Genomic DNA, 19865 nt, shown 5'->3' with positions numbered 1-19865 from the left:
GAAAAGCAACAGAGACTATACACGTATAATTGCTATAATAATTGCAATAACATCACATTGTTTAATTATCCATTTATTTCACCACTGCGTAAACAATAGATAAAAATATTTTCCCAGTACCATATTCTACTTGTTTCAATAAAACATTAGTGGTACTCATTTAACGTCACAATTATATAAAAATGGTAAATTTGCAATGTGGCAACACAAGATAAATGAGCGCTCTTTGGAAATATTGTGGCAGCTGATTGTGAATTAATTGTTAGTGCTGTTTCACACAGGCAATAGGAATTGCTTGTGTGAAAGCGGTCTAAGCATGACATGAATGCCACTGAAACTGGTTTCGCATATTTGCAAGATTGTCGTAAAATAAAATGCATGTAAAAATTAACAGCGGTTTTACGATATTTCAATTATGCGATGTTGCCATACGTTTCCGAAGTTAAATGAGTACCACTATTATTGCTAATAATATAGATTATTTCATGAGTTCACAACCATTTACCGTAACGCTGCCGTTACACGGGAAAGATCTTGCTTTTAAGTTGATCACACGAATTAATTGTCAAAATTGGCATAAGTTGAAAGCCACGACGTAGGTTACAGGCAACTTGATAATCAATTATTGTTACAGAGATGCGGTCGTCAAGGAAACTGCTTCCATTTATCGCCAAAATGGATTCATAAGTATTTATTTTTAAATCATTCTGTAGACACGTCGGAAGATTCATAATCCATAAAATGCATTGCTTGTGTACAGTTTTGTAAAAGGGAATAATTCACTTATTTAAACTTTATTCGTCATTAATTTTAAAATTTAAATACTTGTAATTTGAAACTGGAGAACTCTACACTCAGCTGATCATTTCTTCATCATCAACTTGAAACACTTCTTGCAAAAATTGAAAGCAAGATGGCTTTCAAGTTCGTAAAGTGAGAGTATGACTAAAAATGTGATAGTGTGTGCACCTTGAAAGCAATTTCTTTCCCGTGTAACGTCCAGGTCAGAGAACTGCAAAAATCACTATTTTCTTGATTTACTCATACACGAACTTTTTCATTCAACTCAACTCACTGAAAAAAAACAGAGTGATGAGTAAAAATCAACTCAATTTGCCGTACACATCATTCTTTGGATTTTGAGTCCTCGGTTCAAAATTTCTCACTCAATTCAACTCACTGAACAAAAGTCAGCGTTCAATAAAATGAGCCTGTGTTGACGAAAGCATCATTCGGTTCAATTTGAGTTGATCGATTATGAGTAAACAATTAGTGACAAGACGTCACGATGTGAGCGTTACGATTGCATGTACCGTAACAATTTCTATGCAGTTTGTTGTTGTAGCTTGTCTTGTTCTTCTTCTCACATTTCATCTGTGCAGAAAAAGTGCCGCTTGCTGCGCGCATGAGTAAAATCATACGAGTTGATTTTTGCGAGTTGAGTGTTGTTCTTGTTCAAAACAATGATTGTTGAACCGAATGAGCAAGCGCCCGAAATCATTATATTGAACACGAGCCGAACAAACTCGGAGTGAAACAAAAAATCGCACACAGACGAGTGAATTTAAAATCAACAACGAAAATGTGAGCTCAGGCAAGTTTGATCGGCTGATCCGAACAGTGCGATTATTCGGCTGTTGAGCGCGTACGAATGTTTTTCATTCAGCAAATGCCGTTCTCTGGTCCAGGTCATATCACACGAACTGTCAAATTGATTGCTATGCCCGTTGGTAAAATTTATATGTGGGCATTTGATAGCTCGATATATTATTTTCAAAATGACGTTAGCCAAATATGTTCCATTGTATAAGCATACAAGTAGCAAAAGAATCAGCTGGATAACGGGAATTTTTTCACAACTGAGATCACCTGTTCGATTTAGTACGCATTTCGACACAGAGTTTTAAATAAACGTACTGCAAAATAGAAATATTTTTGTGGATTTGAAAAGAAAATATTAATGAAAAATTTCATTCGTAACAGAAATTAATTGCGTATGTATTGCTCTTCCTCACAAACAAATATATATATATATATATATAGTTCAAGAAATAACGATCTAAACAATCTACTATGTAATAACAATATATACAAAAATCACTCACAGCGAAATCTTAACTAAAAGTCATATCAAAAGAATAGTGGTTGAGAAAAAGGTTCTAAACCAGGTACACGAAACGGTTTAAAAACACAAAAGAAAAACAATAATAAGCGTACAAACCTAACTCTAACAAAAAAAGTCGTCCTTTCAAACTATCAAATCAAGTTAACTATGAAAATTACAATAAATTATGAACAAACATACAAAAAACAAAAAGACAAAACCACAGACACAGATGATATTCCGACCCATATAGACAGATAGACAAACGGACCCAGATTATATTCCGACTAATATAGACAAACAAAAAAATTACTAATAATTTACGAAAAGTAATAAATTTTGTAGTATAACACGGCAACTCGACATTGTAGTTTTTTTTAGTACAATGCAACCCGCGCGAAGTGTCCATTGCCTTGTGTTGTTGTTGTTCATAGTACCAAAATCTGCACGACAACCCGCGCCAAGTGTCTTTATGTTAAGTGCCTTGGAGACGATCAAATAATTGCGTCAAACACTTTAAGTGTGTTGGTGTCGTCGGCTACACGTACGCTACACCGACCTGTTGTCGGCTCTGTTTGATGAAAATCAAAATTTTTGGTATTTCTATTTGACGGGCGATAATTTGATCGTCTCCACTCATGTTTGACAAGCATGAGCCAGAGAACGTTAAATATAGAGAAGGTCCAATTGCGGACCAGCGTGTGAATTGTCAAAATCTAACAAAACACGATGAGCGTGTTTCACCTCAGCCAGCTCGGAAGGAGAAATTTTAACAGCGTCACGTTAAGATTGCTGAGCATTAAATGAAAAATATGCTCAGAGATTTACATTTCTATTATATCGGAATGTTAGCCCGTTTGCTTATATATTGCTACATTTATATGCAATCATATGTGCTAATATGATATTTATTTATGACTGCATGCAAAATTTATTCAATTCAAATAAATTATGCGATTTCATAGGCATATTTGTCGGCATGTTTAAGCGGACCTACATATGAATGTAATGTTTTAAAATAATATACCTACTTTCATAAAAAATGTTTTTATTTTTATATTAAATGCATTTCTTACAATACTAAAATTAACTACATATTTCATTATATGAGACTTGTATATACATACATGTGTATACCTAGATATATACAAAAGCGCTTACGTACATACATACATATGTAGATGCATATGTATGGACATCTTCCAAAATTCGTATTGTCTCGTTATCACTTATCAGTGAAGGTCATATGCACACATTGTTACATATGCATATACATAAATATGTTTGTATGTCATTGACGAACAAGTAATGCATACACAAACTTACATTCGCATATGCGTACACGTAAGTTTGTCACCATCACAAAAAATCAAAAGTGTTTTCTACAAAAACAACAAGCGCCTCAAACGCATAAGCAGCATCACAAGTCAATATGGCAGCCAATCAACGAAGCCAAATTTTGTAGTACATACAACAAAACCATTTTCATTCATGAACGCAAGCGCACATTCACTTGGCAAAGTTGCTTCATTCATAAAAACAACGCCATACACACCTCCCTGCGCATGCCATGTCTACAAACGGCTTTTCGCGACGATGACAAAAATCATAAATTGAAGATTTTTAACGTTCTCTGCCCCATTGCATTTGAAAGTTATGTGTAATGTATAACATTGCATTGTTGCTTTAACATTGTATGCATTGTGCATTGTATTGTATATATAGGTTTATACAATGGTTATGTGCTAGAAAGGCTAATCGATTTAATTATATCAAAATATTTTTTTAATATTTATTTTCTGCTAGTAAAAATTTTATACATAATTTTCTATTATATTAATGACAATAGTTTTTTTTGTCCCATTTCCATTTTATTTAAGCTATTGCCTATAGGTGGATGAATGTAATAATTGTAATTTAGTTGAATGAACTCGTGGTGGTGAAAGTGAAGTTAAAGGTAAATATGGACCTGGGTTCTCATGACCGACTGCGCCTACCATACCCCCACCACCCGTACCAATGGCTCGATTTCGTGAGCGTTCATTCGATAGAAACTCTACTACGGGTTGTGGTATTTCCCCTCGAAACGGCTGGACTTGAGGTGTACTTCGGATAAGTTGTTCAATTTGGGAAAGGCCGTGAGCTTGTCGCCTCGGGTTTGTGTCTTCAAACGTTTCCAGTTTCGGTGGTAAAACTAAATTACCATCTACTATGGATTTTCCGTCAAATGTAACAACGGCGCCGCTCGGTAAGCTGGAATGTGGGATTTTGCGATTATCGGGAGGCAGATAATATGTGTCTATTCGCTCGGCTGCTTGCGCTTCTCGGTCATTTTCATCATCGATCTGCTCCATTTCAGACATTATATCTTCGAGAAGCAAACTGTGGTTTCCCTGCGTGCTCAAAGAATCTTTGCCGGTTTTATCATTTTTTGTGGTTATTTTTGTTGCAGCTTCCTCAAGATTATTAGTGGCATCGCCATCTAAGTTCTCAACCACCACTTCTGAGAAAACATCCTCTGTGGTCGAATTGCGCAATTTAGCAGTATTAGGGTACTTTTCTGATAGATTTGAGCGAAATTCATTTCGATTCGAAGTTGGCGAAGACGAAACAACATTTTGTAAAATAATAGTTACATTTGTGCTATCGGGTGGTGATGGAATGAACATTGGTTCAAAATTTTGCGTTTGTGTTACTTTTTGCGCTGTAAGGAAAAGTGTGTCCGTTTGCATAACCTCGTCGATTTCTGATCCTGGATCTTCACGACGAAGAGCTATTTGATTTATGATGTGATGTTGAGGATGACCATCTGTACGAATAATTGGTCGAAAACCACTTTCTATTACTACAGAATTGGGTTGAAATCCATTATTAATCTTTGTTCCAGAATCAAAATCGTCTTTATCTGAATTTGCATGATATTCATTATTGGCAAAAATAATAGTCGCATTTGCTTCTTGTGGTACAGCATCGCTGTATGGCACAGGTATATTCGTGTTTGATTTTAATTGTACCAATGTCGGTTCATTTTTTCGATGTTCATTCAAAGTCGTTGGCTCGCCGAGTAATAATACGGAAGCAGCTATAGATTGAATCGGAAATGGTTTTTCATTAAGGAATGTTTTTAAAAACCCAGGAAATGCCTTACGGTAATGGCTCACAATAACGGATGGTTGTGGTACCGGTTGTAAGGAAATTTGAGGTGTACGTTGAGGCAAATACGGCAATACAGGTTTAGTAGATTGTATCTTCTTGATGGGTCTGAAAAATGGACGACGTCCTGGTAATTTTACAGCATTTAAAAGTCCAGCATTCTGAGGAGGACGGAGAAACTCTGATAGACCTATAGGCTTTTGTGCTGGAATATTAGTAAGGTTATACAAATGATTGTGAGATTGTGTATGCTGTGAATGATGATTGTGAGAAATTGATGATGTGGATGATAATGCTTTTTTAGAGCTTGTTTCTAAAAATATTTGTGAATTTTTTTGATTCATATTAATATGATTTTCGCCACGTAATATTTCTGGCACAGCTGAAGAAATAATTGGTTCCAATGGTAATCTTCCTTGTGGTGATTCTGCAAGGGAAATTGTTCCAACAGTGTTTTTTTTAATGCTTGCTATAGATTTCATATAAGACTGTTGTTGATGTTGCATATTTGTGGGTTCCATTGAATCCTCGGTATTATTATATTTAATTTTTTGAATAGTGGTGATATTGACATTTGTGTTGTAGGCATTCGTGTTCTTTAGTATGCTCTCCTCGAGAGCTTCAGCGGCTCGGATTCCATCTGAAATCAGTTTAGTAATTTCTGATGATTTCGTTATTTCAAAAGATAATTTTGGCGGAGTTCCATTCATATTATGGTTTTTAATCAAATTTGTTTGGTGCATCAATAAAAACTTATCGTTGGGGCTGACCTTGGTTTCATGACGAATTGATGCTTCCGCATCAGCATCAGCAGGATCAAAATGCGGGGTGAGATCTTCGTGTTTCTCCGATGCCGATGCAGAAAACTCTGAATCATCACAAGAATCGTGAACGTGAATTTTCCAGCCCAAGTAACGATGCGTGAAACATTGGTAATAAACTGTATCTGGAGTATTACGATCGGGGGTCCAAGTTATGACACCAGGTTCACCGGGATCACATTTTAAAGTTAGAGTACGTTGGTAAGCACCGAACGATTGATAATCATCTGCAGGTGGACCATCAACATCCGGAGTCCAGTTGCAAAGTCGCCCAACTCCTGTCGGTGTCACTTGACCAGAACGAGTTCGATGTACACCAGCAAATATGCGAACCGACTATATTTTGCAGAGTAAAAATATTAGGCGAGTATGAAAATAAAATAAAAGGAATATAAAAGTATAAATATAGAAAATGTTCCTTTTGATCTATTTACTACTAGCATTCCGCTCCGGCTTCGCACGGGTTTAAACATACATTTCAAAAGTTATAAGTTTTTACACACTTATACATACACTGTAATAAATATGTATGTACTTTCCCGTTTCTTGCGTGGGTTCATTTTAAAAAAGTAAAATGAGGAAAATTCGAACATGAAATTATATTTTATTTGCAATGAGCTAAAACTTGATTACGACCTCTAGTCTTTGGTGTCCGTTGTCTTTCTCTCTGATTATGAAGGCGTTGGTAACGCTCAGAGCCCGACGCCCTAGTGCGAGCTTGTATATTTCTAATATAATATTATGTTCTTCAAGCCGCTGCACACGCTCCGTACTCGACTCTCAAGCGTGTACTTTGGAGGTTTTGAAATTTTGTTCAGCAAGCAGCTACGAGCGCTCGTTATCCGACTCTCTGGCATGCGATTGAGTTTCGAAGAGAATGACTAAGATTCTCCATCACGGAGTCTTTTTGATACCCTCACCTGGAAACTATTTCCAGAAAGTCGAGATTCTAGCAATAAATATAGCCTATGTTACTCGGGGTGAATGTAGCTTTCCAATGGTGACAGCATTTTTCGGCACAGTAGTTTTTGAGTTTATTCATTACAACTACTTGCTAATTTAACTAAAATTTTTGTCAGGCGTGAAACTCCCTTGAGTTTCCCTTAAACAGAGTTAAACACTGTTCTGAAGTTGTCTCAAGGGTTCGCTCGTTGCTTTCTCATGTGGTCAAACTAATTTTTTACCATCGAAAGAGTATGTATATACAGTGATCTCCGCCTTCCCCGCTTTGGAGCCTTAAAAGAGTTACATTTTTAGAAGTGGCACTTAAGCGAGGATTACTGTATATATTCGACATCCAATCGCTATTTGATTTTAACTTCCAAAAGCAAACATGGCAATTATTCAGTTCCAGACGTTATTTATGTGTTTATAAGATACTGAACATTGCATTTTTTATTTCCAATGACAATGCGAATATTTAATTTAATATCAACAGAATGCAAAAGTAATTATGGTAACTAAAATCAGGGTGAGGATTTAACTTTTATATTTGAATTATGAACGAGTATTTCATACCTTCTTTTCTTCCTCTCTTTTATGTTCGTAGCCACCAACAGAGTCATCGGTAATGTAGAATGGGTGGTATTTTGCAGGTATATCGGCATCAATACCACCTTCTACAACAAATGTATAGGTTTTGCCACGTACAACATTAATTTCTGGTATAAGTAAGCCATTTATATACCAAGATATACCCCAACCAACATGCCCTAAATAGAAAAAGTTGAAGCAACACAATATGTATATATATGTATGAATGTTTATTCGATTAATATACCTGTTATTGCTGAATAGCCATGCTTTCCACCTGTGGGCCCCATCTGTGCATAAAATACTCCATCTTCGGGTTCATAGCATTGTATGGCAGGAATATCCCAGGCTCCATTGGTGCTAGTAGGTTTAGGTGTTGGAATTTGATGTTGATGTTGAGGACGTGCTTGTTGCAAAGGTCGCATTGCCTGGCGCATACTTGTACTTAGTAAGGCTTGTGGACGATTATCGTAAAACTCTTCAGACTGCGTATTATTGTGAGTATAAGCTGAGTATGTCTGAAAATCAGTTTGATGATTATTATCATCACTTTCTCTATCTGCTTTCGAGCCTTCAGGTGAAGGGCAGTTCCAAATGGGCTGCCGTCCAAAATCAATTTGAGTAGAATATCGTGTAAAATATGTATGATATGAAGCTTCATTTCGTTCATTGAGTGGACCGATTCCCCACACAATCGCTTGTGACAGATTTACTAAAATCGGTACATCTAATATGCTATTCGATTGTAGAGATCGTTGATAAGTGACAATGGAATATCCATTTACCCATGCAGCATTTAGTAGACGTATTGAGTTTGTACCGTTCTGTGTTTGAATTTAATGAAAATTTACATTAGCTTACATTAGCTATCGTGAGTAACCCAATACTTAACCTCAATATTAACTTTTGGACATACACCAAGTCCACCAGAACATTGTGATTTATCGCTCAAATAATAATCCACTGCGAAACCTTTACCAGTATCTTTTTCAACCCAAGCAACTACAACATCGGATCCAATCATTTTGCTTTCTTCACGAGATTTTGATACACCAAAGGACATGTACTCGTTTCTGTCTACGATAAGAGAATTGATATAAAAAACTTTGTAGTAAACGTTTTTATAACCTTAAAGGAAATTGCATGTTATATGCGGTATGGAATATAGGTAGATAGAGGGCATCTTTTCCTTATAAACATTGTGCCTCTGTACCAAAAATGGGTAAAATTTGGTGATTATTTCCTTTAGCTCCCATATACTGTATAAATGGGCTTTCAAAGGGCTACGTATCTCTATATAATCTTGAATATATTGTAGCACGGAGCAAAAATTAGTGAAATTAGGAATTGCTCCAGCATTATATGTCTTTCATTATTTTAGTGGACTTATACCGAATATATGTGTCAAATAATGGGTAGTCTTAATAAAATGTTTGTAAATAAACTCTCACTTGTTTCCAGTATTTTCGAATGCGCAAAAATCGCTTTGCCGTAAATTATTTTTCTTCATCTTCAACATCTCAATTTATTTTTTTCTGCTGATGCTTTAGACAAGGGGTAGAGGGTAGAGGGGTAGCTCGACTGTTCATTCGAATGAGGGCATTGAAGGATTGTTCTTTTATTTGATGATAATATTATGAATATTATAACATTTTCGTTGACATTTATCATATATACCTAAATAAATATGTAAGTATATTCTACAATAACTTACCTAATTTCGCAATAAGTTGTATGACAATACTGTCGCCCGCAACGGCCCATCTCACTTCGAATGCTAAATCATCATACAGAACTTCACAATTTAATCTCGACTGAAAAAGTTTTGAAAAAAATAAAATAAATATAAAGAAGAGATTGTACAAGGGTACTTTTCTAAATTATATTTCGATTATTCAACTTTAGTGTTATTTTTATTATAGATAATAAAAGAAACTTTGTGTACAAATATTGTACTATGTGCGAAATCGAGCAAAGAAATCACCAAACAAATTAAGTTTGGTACCGAACTAAATATTATAAAGTGTAATTTAGTATAAGAAGTAAAATTATTCTATCTGGTGAAACAACGTGAGCTACTTAGGCAAAAAAACTGTGCAGCTGTATCAGTTGACTTTATACCGAAGTATACGTTTGGTTACCATTCTGTTGGATCTTACGGTTTGGATTGTATAAAAATGGAAAGAGTTAAAATGTGTAGATCAAATAAACAACTCGAAATTGAAAATAAACATATTCACAAACATATGCGATATTTCAAACATATATGTATATTATTAATATTATAAATTTGTATACATTGAATAGTTTGTAGATATTATTATTACTTCAAACAAATTGTACAAACAGTTTTAAAATAAACCAAATATCTTTAAAAATAACGGAATCGTTTTGGAGTTCAGTGAAACTTTATTTAAGTTATTTTCTTACTGCAAATTCATTAACACTACAGAATAAACAGTACTGCTTATTACTTTGTGCCAACACCCAGTATTGTTGATCGCTGCTGCCGTTCATTGCCTTTGCTTAAGTCGAGTTTAACTTGGTTTACATACTTATGTACATAATAATAAAAAATATTAAGGAAACCTTCCAAAAGTTAATCAAAGTTTCAATAATTTGGAAACACTTAAACTTCATTTAAACTTCATAATGTTTTCTTATAATTTGAACAAATTTTTGATTTGTTTTTGAAAATTGTACTGAATATGTATGTTTGGGAGGTTTGAACAAAAGAAAATATATATATGAATAACATTAGCAGTTATACAAAAGTAAATACATATATGGAAAAATATTATTATTAGTATTTTAATATTGTGTTAGTTATGTACATGTATGTACATATTTCTGATGCGCGATTTTATATATATTGTAGAATTACAGAATTTATATAAAATGATACATTTTATTCAAAACAAATATGTACATATTATATAATGTGATAGTAGATGTTGGTTAAATGCAAATATTACTAAACACACATCAAAGAGTCACAGACGATGTATTTATACAAGGAATAATGAAACAAATAATATTATTCCGAATAGTTTTTTAATGAATAATTTTACAACATTATTCGGTATTGATACCAAGTATATTGTTTTAACAATACATTATGCATAAGCCTTATAAAAATTGGTTTCGGGCAAATAAATTGTTGGGCTTACATTTTTACCATTTATATTTTAATTTTACTTTCAAGTGTTGCATGCATATTCTATATGAGTATATCTGTATGTACGGATACACTACATTGTTATTAAATTCGTAGTGTTATTTCTCAACTTATAACTTCTAAATAACTAGATTAAAAGCGATGAGTTACAAACACTGATTATACAACACGTAACATACAAATACATACGGATGTGCACTCGTTTATTGTATATGTATGTATGAGGAATGTATTATATATTAATAAGAAAAAACATAAATGTAGGCTAAATTTTATATTTTTTTTAAGGTTTGAATTTCAATCAAATATAACTTCATTTTATACATATGTACTAGGGCTCTTAAAATTATTCGATTAACCTGAAAACCGATTATTCGAACATCCGGTTTGTAACCGTACGAATATTAACCGATTAGTACTATTCGATTAGTCATATTGTTACGACTATTCGAATAGTCGTTCTACTGCGGTTATTCGAATAGTTATACTGTCACTATTCGATTAAATGAAAATTGTTTGAAATCCAAACAGCCTTTGATTTTTTTTAATTTCCGAATTTCAGCTACTTTATCAGATTCAGAGAGGATGTTCTCCATTTTTGGAAACATTGTGATACCACGTAGAAGCTGCTTGCAACCAACAAATGTTAACCTTTTAACTTTCTTATATGCAAAATAAACGTTTTATGAAAAACACTGATTTAATACATTCCCCAGTTGAAATGGTTAAAAACTATTTTGTCATTACTTAATGGTTCCCGTGAAATCATTGTTATTTTTTTATTATATTTTAAAGCAAGTTTTTTGTTAGTAATGTTTAATTTTTTTCAATAAAAATAAGAAAAATAATGAACTTGCACTATTCGAATAGTCGACAACGAACGGTCAACCGAATAGTCGAAAATGAGCAGTTAATCGAATAGTCGATGACTGACTATCTATCTGAATAGTGCAAACCGAATATTATTATTCGAATAATGCCCTATTCGGTTAATTCGGTTAGTCGATTAGTCGAATAGCAAGAGCTCTAATATGTACTATGTTTGAGTCTTTGCGTTTTTTTTTAAATACAGTTAATCATCCGTAACTAGAACTCGAACTTTTCGGCCCGGGGCATTATACAAAATTTAAAATTTTACTGCCGAGACAGAATTAGCAAACTGCAACAATATACTTATGTAAATCTATATTTCACAGTTTCAATCATGAAAGTCTCTCTATCTCGACGTTTTTTTGTGGATTATGATGATTCGAGTTAGGGAAGTTAAACTGTAGTTATGTAGAAATAACTAAAATAAATGATTAGAATATATGCATAGTTGTTTCTTCATGTATGTTTCTTCAAATATTATGCACTCTTGGTCTTCTCTTGTTAGTTATTTTAATTACATGACACCAAGAGGTTACATATGTATGACAAATATGATATGTATGACTTAATTTATGTACAGTATAAAATCACATTGTTAAATGTTCAATGATTTACATGATTCGGTCACCAAAAATTCGTATTGGCTCCATTATGGGCTAATATTTCTTTCGACACGCAAACTTCAATAGACACCAAATTTATGGATGGGGGACGATGCTGGAGAATCTGTTTAGGATTATTCGTACTTCATATTCATATATATAATTTTCTACTATTCTGCACACTAATTTGAAACACAAGTAGTCATTTAAGATTTGAAAGATTCAGGAATACCTCAAAAAAATTCTATATTAAAGAAGTAGACTGTTACTTTTGTTTCAAGCTCCAAAAATAAGAGCAGAAAAAAATAATGTTAAAATAAAAACTTATATTAATATCAGAAAATTTTAATCAACTAGATACGATTTTTGCAAATGAATTAGTCTATTCATTATACATACATATGTTCTGCTGACTTTGGTGAAAGAATTCAATACAATGACTGTAATTCGATACATTAAATATAATCGAATTATCTTAGTTCTATTTCAAATTCTGAAATCAAGATATGCAATGTAAGTTTACTTTAAAAATTAGAGATAAATTCATAGCATTTCCTCGAATATTACATTAATTTCATTGCTCCATATAAAAACGGAAGACAAGAAAAGAATGCGAACTTGTTTGTTTGTAAATTATTTGATTTTTTCTATACATAACATCCACGCCAAGAACAATCTATGCAGTTGCCATTATTGCTTTAATAAACAATACATTGTGTAGACTGCTATTATTTTGGTCTTGTCACTCTTCGTATGAAAAAAATGTTTCACCCTATTAAAAATAGTCAGTAAAGTAATTTTTTAGAACTTTTTTGGAGCGTTTGTCGTTAAGGTTTTAGGGAATATTAAAACCAGTCTAATATTGCTTAAATTCCCAATATGATAATAACTAATCTGCTCTGCTGTGTCTGCACCAGCTTACAGTTCGCTGAAAAGTGATGTCAACCAAATTGAAAGTTTTACAAACTTACTTTTTTAAGTTTGTTTCAATCAATTCGTCCCTGTGTGTTTTAGTAACTCTTGAAAACTATCATATGGTCAAATATAATATATATATGTACATATAATTTCTGCAACATAACATTAATTGATGAAAATATTTTTTGAAATGGAAGGTTTATCACTTTTTAAATTACCAAAAACAATGGAAAATCAAATATTTAGTTGTGTAGTCTTACAACTTATTATATTTAGTTTATCGTCGTAATTAGATTTTTAAACGTTATGCATGCACGATATTTTTTACCTGCGGGCTAATACCAAGCATTTTCAGTGATGGTGGCACATTTAATCCCTCTGGAATACGAACATGACCAAAGTCGACGGTGAATGCCTCACACCAAACACCAAAATGTCCAATATCAAATATGGTTAAGTCATCGGGTAAAGTGAGCACAATAGTTTTGCGATCATAGCGACGCAGTGGTATTTCTTTGCCATTCTCATCAGGGATACGTAGACCTTGAGGACTAGGTCGCTGACCTCGACCAACCCAGAATTTCGCGTCTGGGTCAAAAGAAAATATTAAAAAAACGTTTAGCACCTTAATCTCATAAATTCTTATATCTAGTATATCAATAAATTGATAATATAGCATTTTTACCTGGTGCTTCACCATCATAGCTAAAGTTTGGTATTAAAAGCGTTTGTGCATCCACAATTACAATATTTTCCGAGGACACTGCGTGTACACCCTTAAGGGATGCAATTTTTTGAGGGCGAGGAAAGTCCAAATCTGCTGGAATAGAAACGTGACCAAAATTTACGGCGAACTCATCACACCAAACTGAAAACCATTTAAAGTCACGTAACGTTTTCCCATCGGGTAGCGGTAATGTTATGTCTTTGTTACGGTAACGTCGACTAAGAGCAGTAACTCCGCCTCGCTCATCTCTTAGGCGTTGTGCCCCATCGTTGCTGGGTTTTGCTGTGTTTCCCACATAGAAGTATGCCGCTTCAGAAAATGATAAATGATTATAGTCAGTGTATATAATAATTATTTTATGCCTACGCACATTAACATTTGCATCAAAACAAAATAATCATGATTTATTTATACTTATTATATTGTATACTATTTGGATGTCTTGCTTATATAATTTATACAGCAACTGTAATAATACTTGGTGTGCAGACACATTATTAATAAAAGATCTCCAGGCCACTGGAATTGATTATACATTGCTGGTGTGTATATAATAGCACTATACGGCAAAACCGACTTTTTTTCTGGATATTGGACCAAACTAGTTTCTTCCAGGAGATTGAGTCATAAGTTGAAATAGTTGTATTCTCCGATTTTCGAAGCTAGCCTCCAAAATCGAAATATTTGTATACGAAGCTCGAAAAAAAAGACTTTCAACAAATATTTAATATTAATTACAGGATATAGCTACTAAAAATCCAGAATATGGATTTAATCTAAATGTTCCTTTAATTCAATGAAGTATAGCTCAAGCTTTTATGGTAGATGCTATGAAAGGATCTTGAACAAAAAACGTTCTGAAGTATTTTTCAACGGCTATTTATCTTGTAATTAATAATATTTTTTTAAGTATTTTTTCGAACTTCGAAAATCGGAGAATACAATTTGTTTACTTATGACTCTATCACCCGTAAAAAATTAGTTTGGTGTAATACCCAAGCGAGTGTTGTACATTGTAATTGTTGATACAACAAGTAATGTATGTACGTATTTATGTGAATTTACCTGGTGCCTCTCCATCATAATTGAAATTTTTAATAAACAGTGTTCGAGAATCAACGGCGTATACATCTCCCGAAACGCCATGATGTAATCGTGTTAAAGCGCCGATTTTCGTACCATAATAGGGAAATGATGCACCGACTTGGGTATTAACTAAAAAGTAAAGGAAAATATCATTATTGGGATTGACATATACATATATATGTATATATGCACATATTTATATTGTTTGTTCAGATCGGAGAAATAATTATTTGAACGAATATATAAATTTTTGGTAACCATTTCATGTAATATCTATATTTAATGAAAGCATTTGCTATAATCCTAAATATTCCGCCAAAATAATAGATATTATTATTTACAGCATATGAGGGCTGATGTAGGTGCTATTTGAATAACTGTCGGCACCAAGCAACATTATATACAAGACTATATATTCACTTACACCCCAATTGTGTAAGACTACTGGCGAATAGCCGCCAGTGTAGTTGCCTTGGCTGTCTTAGTTGCCTAGAATACGCAGATAACAGCCACGAGTTTACAATTTTGGCAATTATTTTGAAAGTATTTGGCAGCATTGTTCAAATGTGAGTGACAATTTGTGCAGTTAAAAATACAAATACGTGAACAAATATAAATATTATCAAAATCAAATATTATTTGAATCAAAATATAAAAATGAACTATAATGAGTAGTTATGAATTATTTTTCATAAGTCGGGAAGGAAAGTTTGAATGTCGCATTAATTCGACCGCTAATTAGAGATCTTTCCAATCCTTTGGATCTTCCAATTTTGAAGTACGCAAAGAATTTAAAAAAATGTTTTTTGTTATTTTTTGTACTTCATTTTGTATATTTTCAAATAGATTTGAAAGATATTTCGGTATATAAAAAAGCATTTTAATACTTGTTGGCAGCATTTTAAATCCATCAACCGATCAACTGCTGTCCCTTCTATTAAGAAGATTTGCGAAGCGCTATAATTATTTGCTGAAAGTAGCTATCAGAAATGCCAAGGGAATACACTTCGAATTGAACAACCTAAATATGTACAATGTCAGTGATTTTTACAGAATTAACCACATTGATGTAACATAAAATATGTCCAAAACAAATAAAATTTAACATACATAAGTGTGAAAGAGCAAAATACTATAAAAACAATAAATAATAATAAAAAAATAATAAATAATAAGCAATCAAACAGAATTTCCTGCTGTAATCCGATGTATGAATGGAACACATGTGCACATTTCAGCACCTGCAACATCTGTATAATAATATCTATACCTACAGAAGTAAATCAAATCTAACAAATTACTTAAAAATTTAGTACTATTAAAATATTAGCCTCTGCTATTCTTTTCCAGTCCTATGTGGTGACCTGAATCTATTTATTTCGGCTTCAAGGCCATTCCATTGTACCTCCGGATGGTTTTGCATTTATTTTAAATAATATTTAAAAATCAACTCATTCAATTATACATATATTAATGTAAATAAATTTTTTATTTGTATTTACAATTTCTTAGCCATCTCAATATACATATATACTGCTTTACTCAAAAGTACAATCTATAATGAAGAAACTGGTATTGATCAGTAGCCTGATTTTTACATATTTGGATACTATAATGAGGGTAGATAATAATAGATAATATGCAAAAAAATGGCGACTGGCGATCAGTAGCTTGTCATATTCGACAGTAACCTCTTAATGTATTTTTCGGGCTACGGTAGCCTGAAGGCGACTGGACTCAGGCTATTATAGATACATAATATGGGTGTTAATTTTGCTAACATATCTTACATATCGATATATACGGTGTAAAGCCCCCCAGAAGTTTGAAAATCCTGATATTAGGTATAATGGAATGGATTATATAGTAAGGAAAATATTACATCAAAATTTGTATAACATATCTAAGAGGTTTGCCGATCTCTTCGGTAAAAATTATCCGTAGACACTGAGGTCCTCATGTTCGCTGGAATGAAAACTGATTTAGATAATTTTAAAATGAACAATACCACACCTACAATGTGAGCACCAAATATTTTATTCCTACGTTTTCTGACGTTTTATGTTATTTAGTATAATTTTCAACATAGCTTTTATATGTGGTTAATATCCGGTTTCACATATTTTCATGGTGCTTGATGGTACTAAAAGGAAATGTGACCAGAACCATGCTTTATATAGCTTTATTAGTTTAGGAGATATTTATAAAAATATATTAGCGAGCGTAGGAACGTATACTTTTCTATTAGCCTAGTTAAATCAAGAGGCAGATTCTTATATTCGGTACACTGAGCTTAGAGGAAAATAAATCAATTTTCACAACTATCGCCTAATCCTAATCCGTATAGCTCAGCTAATGTACGTGGCGTTTACCCGACTAACTTTTATTTAGCTTCACAGATATATGTATCTATTTTTCCACATTATCGATTATACAGTGGAACTTCCATAACTCGAAGATCTCCATTACTCGAACACTCGAATTGGCAATAGTGTTTAGATTTCATACAAATTTTCTTCCCTAACTCGAATTTCTATAATTCGAAGTTCTCCATAACTCGAACTCTTCATACAAATTTTCTTCCATAAATCGAACTTTGTGGTCAGCACATAATACAAAATTTAAAATTGTACAACAAGGCAGAATTTTAAAAGAGTCCCTCTGTATTGTACGGAGGCAAGCAAAAAATATAATATTACACATATGGATTGTATAAATTATCTAACAAAGGCATGGGATATAGACGTCAAGAGCCAAAAAAAGCCAACTGCAACAAACAAAGTTACAGAATTCATGTTTTAATGTATTTAAATAAAACGTTACGCGAAGTAAATAATTAAAACTGTGTATAAATCTATATTTTACAGCTTTTTGAAAAATTTATTCTATAACTCGAAGTTTTTTTGTTGATAATGGTAATTCGAGTTAGAGAAGTTCCACAGTATATTATAATATGGTAAGATAATGTCAAGATCTATGTCCAAATTGTGTAATGATAAATTTTATAATACTATTATGTTAAAATATTTGCCTGGCTCCCATATAACCAATTTACCGTCTTTATAATCAATAAATATGTTTATAAATCGTGATACACATATTTTACAATCCTTAAATGAGTATGGTTGTGTGAGTGGAGTTAATGTTTGGTCCCGTACGATTTTACCCTTCTTTATTTGTTTTACATTTTTACAAAGATTCGATAAATTAATAAAATTATTTTACTTTCTGTATCGTTTTGGAAAAAATATTTCTGTACTAAATTAACTATGTACATTTTTATTTTGAGTTGTATTTGTATGCATTTATTTTGCACAGGCCGTCGTCTCGTAACCATTGGTTATTCAGTCGATGGCAAATCGCGCATCCATCAAACTGCTTATGACCTACTTTTCGCAACATTTTCTGTTTTTTTTTTTTTGTTTGTATTATTGTTATATATACGAACTTGGAACAAGGGTACAAAAGACATGCAGACGAGATCAACAAATCGAATAGCCAATGGTCATCCGTATCTCAGTAGTCAACTCAACTTACAACTAACAGATGAAGTGGCATTAGCAATATACATATATGTACATATGTATATGTAGAAACCTCTCTTCGGAATTGAAACAAGGAAAAATATACCTATGTACATAAGTATGTATGTAATATGCTAATCAAATTAAAATAAACATATGCGTAATTAACTTTTCTCATCTATGTGTAAATTCAAAAGTATGTTACTATGTATATAAGTAAATACATACATATGTATGCAGCGCATCGTTACATCTATCGCAACAATATGAATTTGTTAGCGGGAGCGTAAAGTTAACAACGATATTACTAACTATGGCTCACAAACAGGTGATGCAAGTATACGAAGTTTACATATATATTTCTGTATGTATGTATATAAGTGATTTTATTATTAAATCATGTACATATGTATTTTTATAAAAAATGTTAAGGATAATTCAATATTCAATATTGCCTTTGTTTTAACTTGCTCTATTTAATATTATTCCATTTCATATTAATATTCCATCATGTTTTAAAAACATCCAATCCCACTATGTAAAGCGGTTAGTTACTAGTTTTAATGTATTGCTTAATACTCACTTCTACAACAGATTAGTCCAATCAAGGCTTTTAGAAGAATCTGCATTAGCGGAGCCATATTGAAGTTAGCGAAATGATGTTTCGAGGTACTGCGACCGTTTGAATTATGATAAATTAATTTAATTGTATTTTACATTCACAGCTCTTTCTTTAAGATTTTTAGAATTATAACTCTTCTCGTTTAAAAATAATATAAAATATGCAGGCGTAATGTGGAAAACAAATTATCAACCACAATTTTATATATCGTACACTTAAAGAACAATTGGAAAGTCACTTAATAGCATTTAATTAATGCTTACTTTGTTGGAATCACAAGCTACTCTTCTAAGCCAACTGGATTGTTATAAAAGTATTAAAAGGAAGATTCGGTAATGAATCTCTAATTTGCAAATTTCTTGTTAGTCAAACAACTTTTTACCAGCTTCAACTTAAAGCACGGAAGCACCCGATATTCACCACAACAAAGAAGAAACGAGTAAAATATTTTTTATGTATGTAGTATATGTATGGAATAAGTTTTTGTCTATAAATGGAAAAAATTTCGCTGAAGCAAAGCGAACAAGTTCCCGCACTGCTCTTTAAAACACGTCCGTTCGCCACTCACAGTCAAACCATAATAAACACCAAACGTATTGACCAGACTCGCTTGGCCATTACCAAAGCTATGAAACTACTTGAGTGACTCGAAACCTAACATACAACCAAAACAATAGATATTCAATTCATAGTTTGGGCTGCTGTTGTAGTTTCCATCGTCGTTTAT

The 19865-nt window shown here is 32.8% G+C and overlaps 1 protein-coding gene across 4 annotated transcripts; it reads right to left on the bottom strand.

The window, feature by feature from the left end:
• Positions 1-3866: 3866 nt before the first annotated feature.
• On the bottom strand, positions 3867-19748 carry LOC105214282 (protein Skeletor, isoforms B/C). Of its 4 annotated transcripts, none has more exons than XM_011187619.3 (10): positions 19100-19727; positions 14972-15121; positions 13865-14215; positions 13508-13767; positions 9326-9425; positions 8504-8688; positions 7859-8435; positions 7597-7790; positions 5253-6414; positions 3867-5186 (listed from the first exon to the last, which is right to left on the bottom strand). In XM_011187619.3, the coding sequence occupies exons 1-10, from the start codon at positions 19155-19157 to the stop codon at positions 3985-3987; spliced, it is 4239 nt and encodes a 1412-aa protein (XP_011185921.1). In that variant the 5' UTR covers positions 19158-19727; the 3' UTR covers positions 3867-3984. The 4 variants fall into 4 exon arrangements, 3 of the variants coding, with proteins under 3 accessions (XP_011185921.1, XP_028897540.1, XP_028897542.1); XM_029041709.2 differs by lacking the exon at positions 3867-5186 and having other exon boundaries at positions 5798-5897; positions 6028-6414; positions 19100-19728; XM_029041707.2 differs by having other exon boundaries at positions 3867-6414.
• Between the last annotated feature and the right edge of the window lie 117 nt (positions 19749-19865).

Source organism: Zeugodacus cucurbitae, chromosome 2 (genome assembly GCF_028554725.1).
Source record: "Zeugodacus cucurbitae isolate PBARC_wt_2022May chromosome 2, idZeuCucr1.2, whole genome shotgun sequence".
Lineage (NCBI taxonomy): Eukaryota > Metazoa > Arthropoda > Insecta > Diptera > Tephritidae > Zeugodacus > Zeugodacus cucurbitae.
This window is presented reverse-complemented; position numbering and strand designations above follow the sequence as displayed.

What these genes read in the sequence shown, in the direction of transcription:
- LOC105214282 (XM_029041707.2), bottom strand. Translation starts at nt 19,157, where the DNA reads ATGGCTCCGCTAATGCAGATTCTTCTAAAAGCCTTGATTGGACTAATC. An exon ending in TGGACTAATCTGTTGTAGAA is followed by an intron (nt 15,122 to 19,099) that starts GTGAGTATTAAG and finishes TTTACTTTTTAG; the next exon opens with TTAATACCCAAGTCGGTGCA. An exon ending in AAAGAGAGGAAGAAAAGAAG is followed by an intron (nt 6,415 to 7,596) that starts GTATGAAATACT and finishes TGCAAAATATAG; the next exon opens with TCGGTTCGCATATTTGCTGG.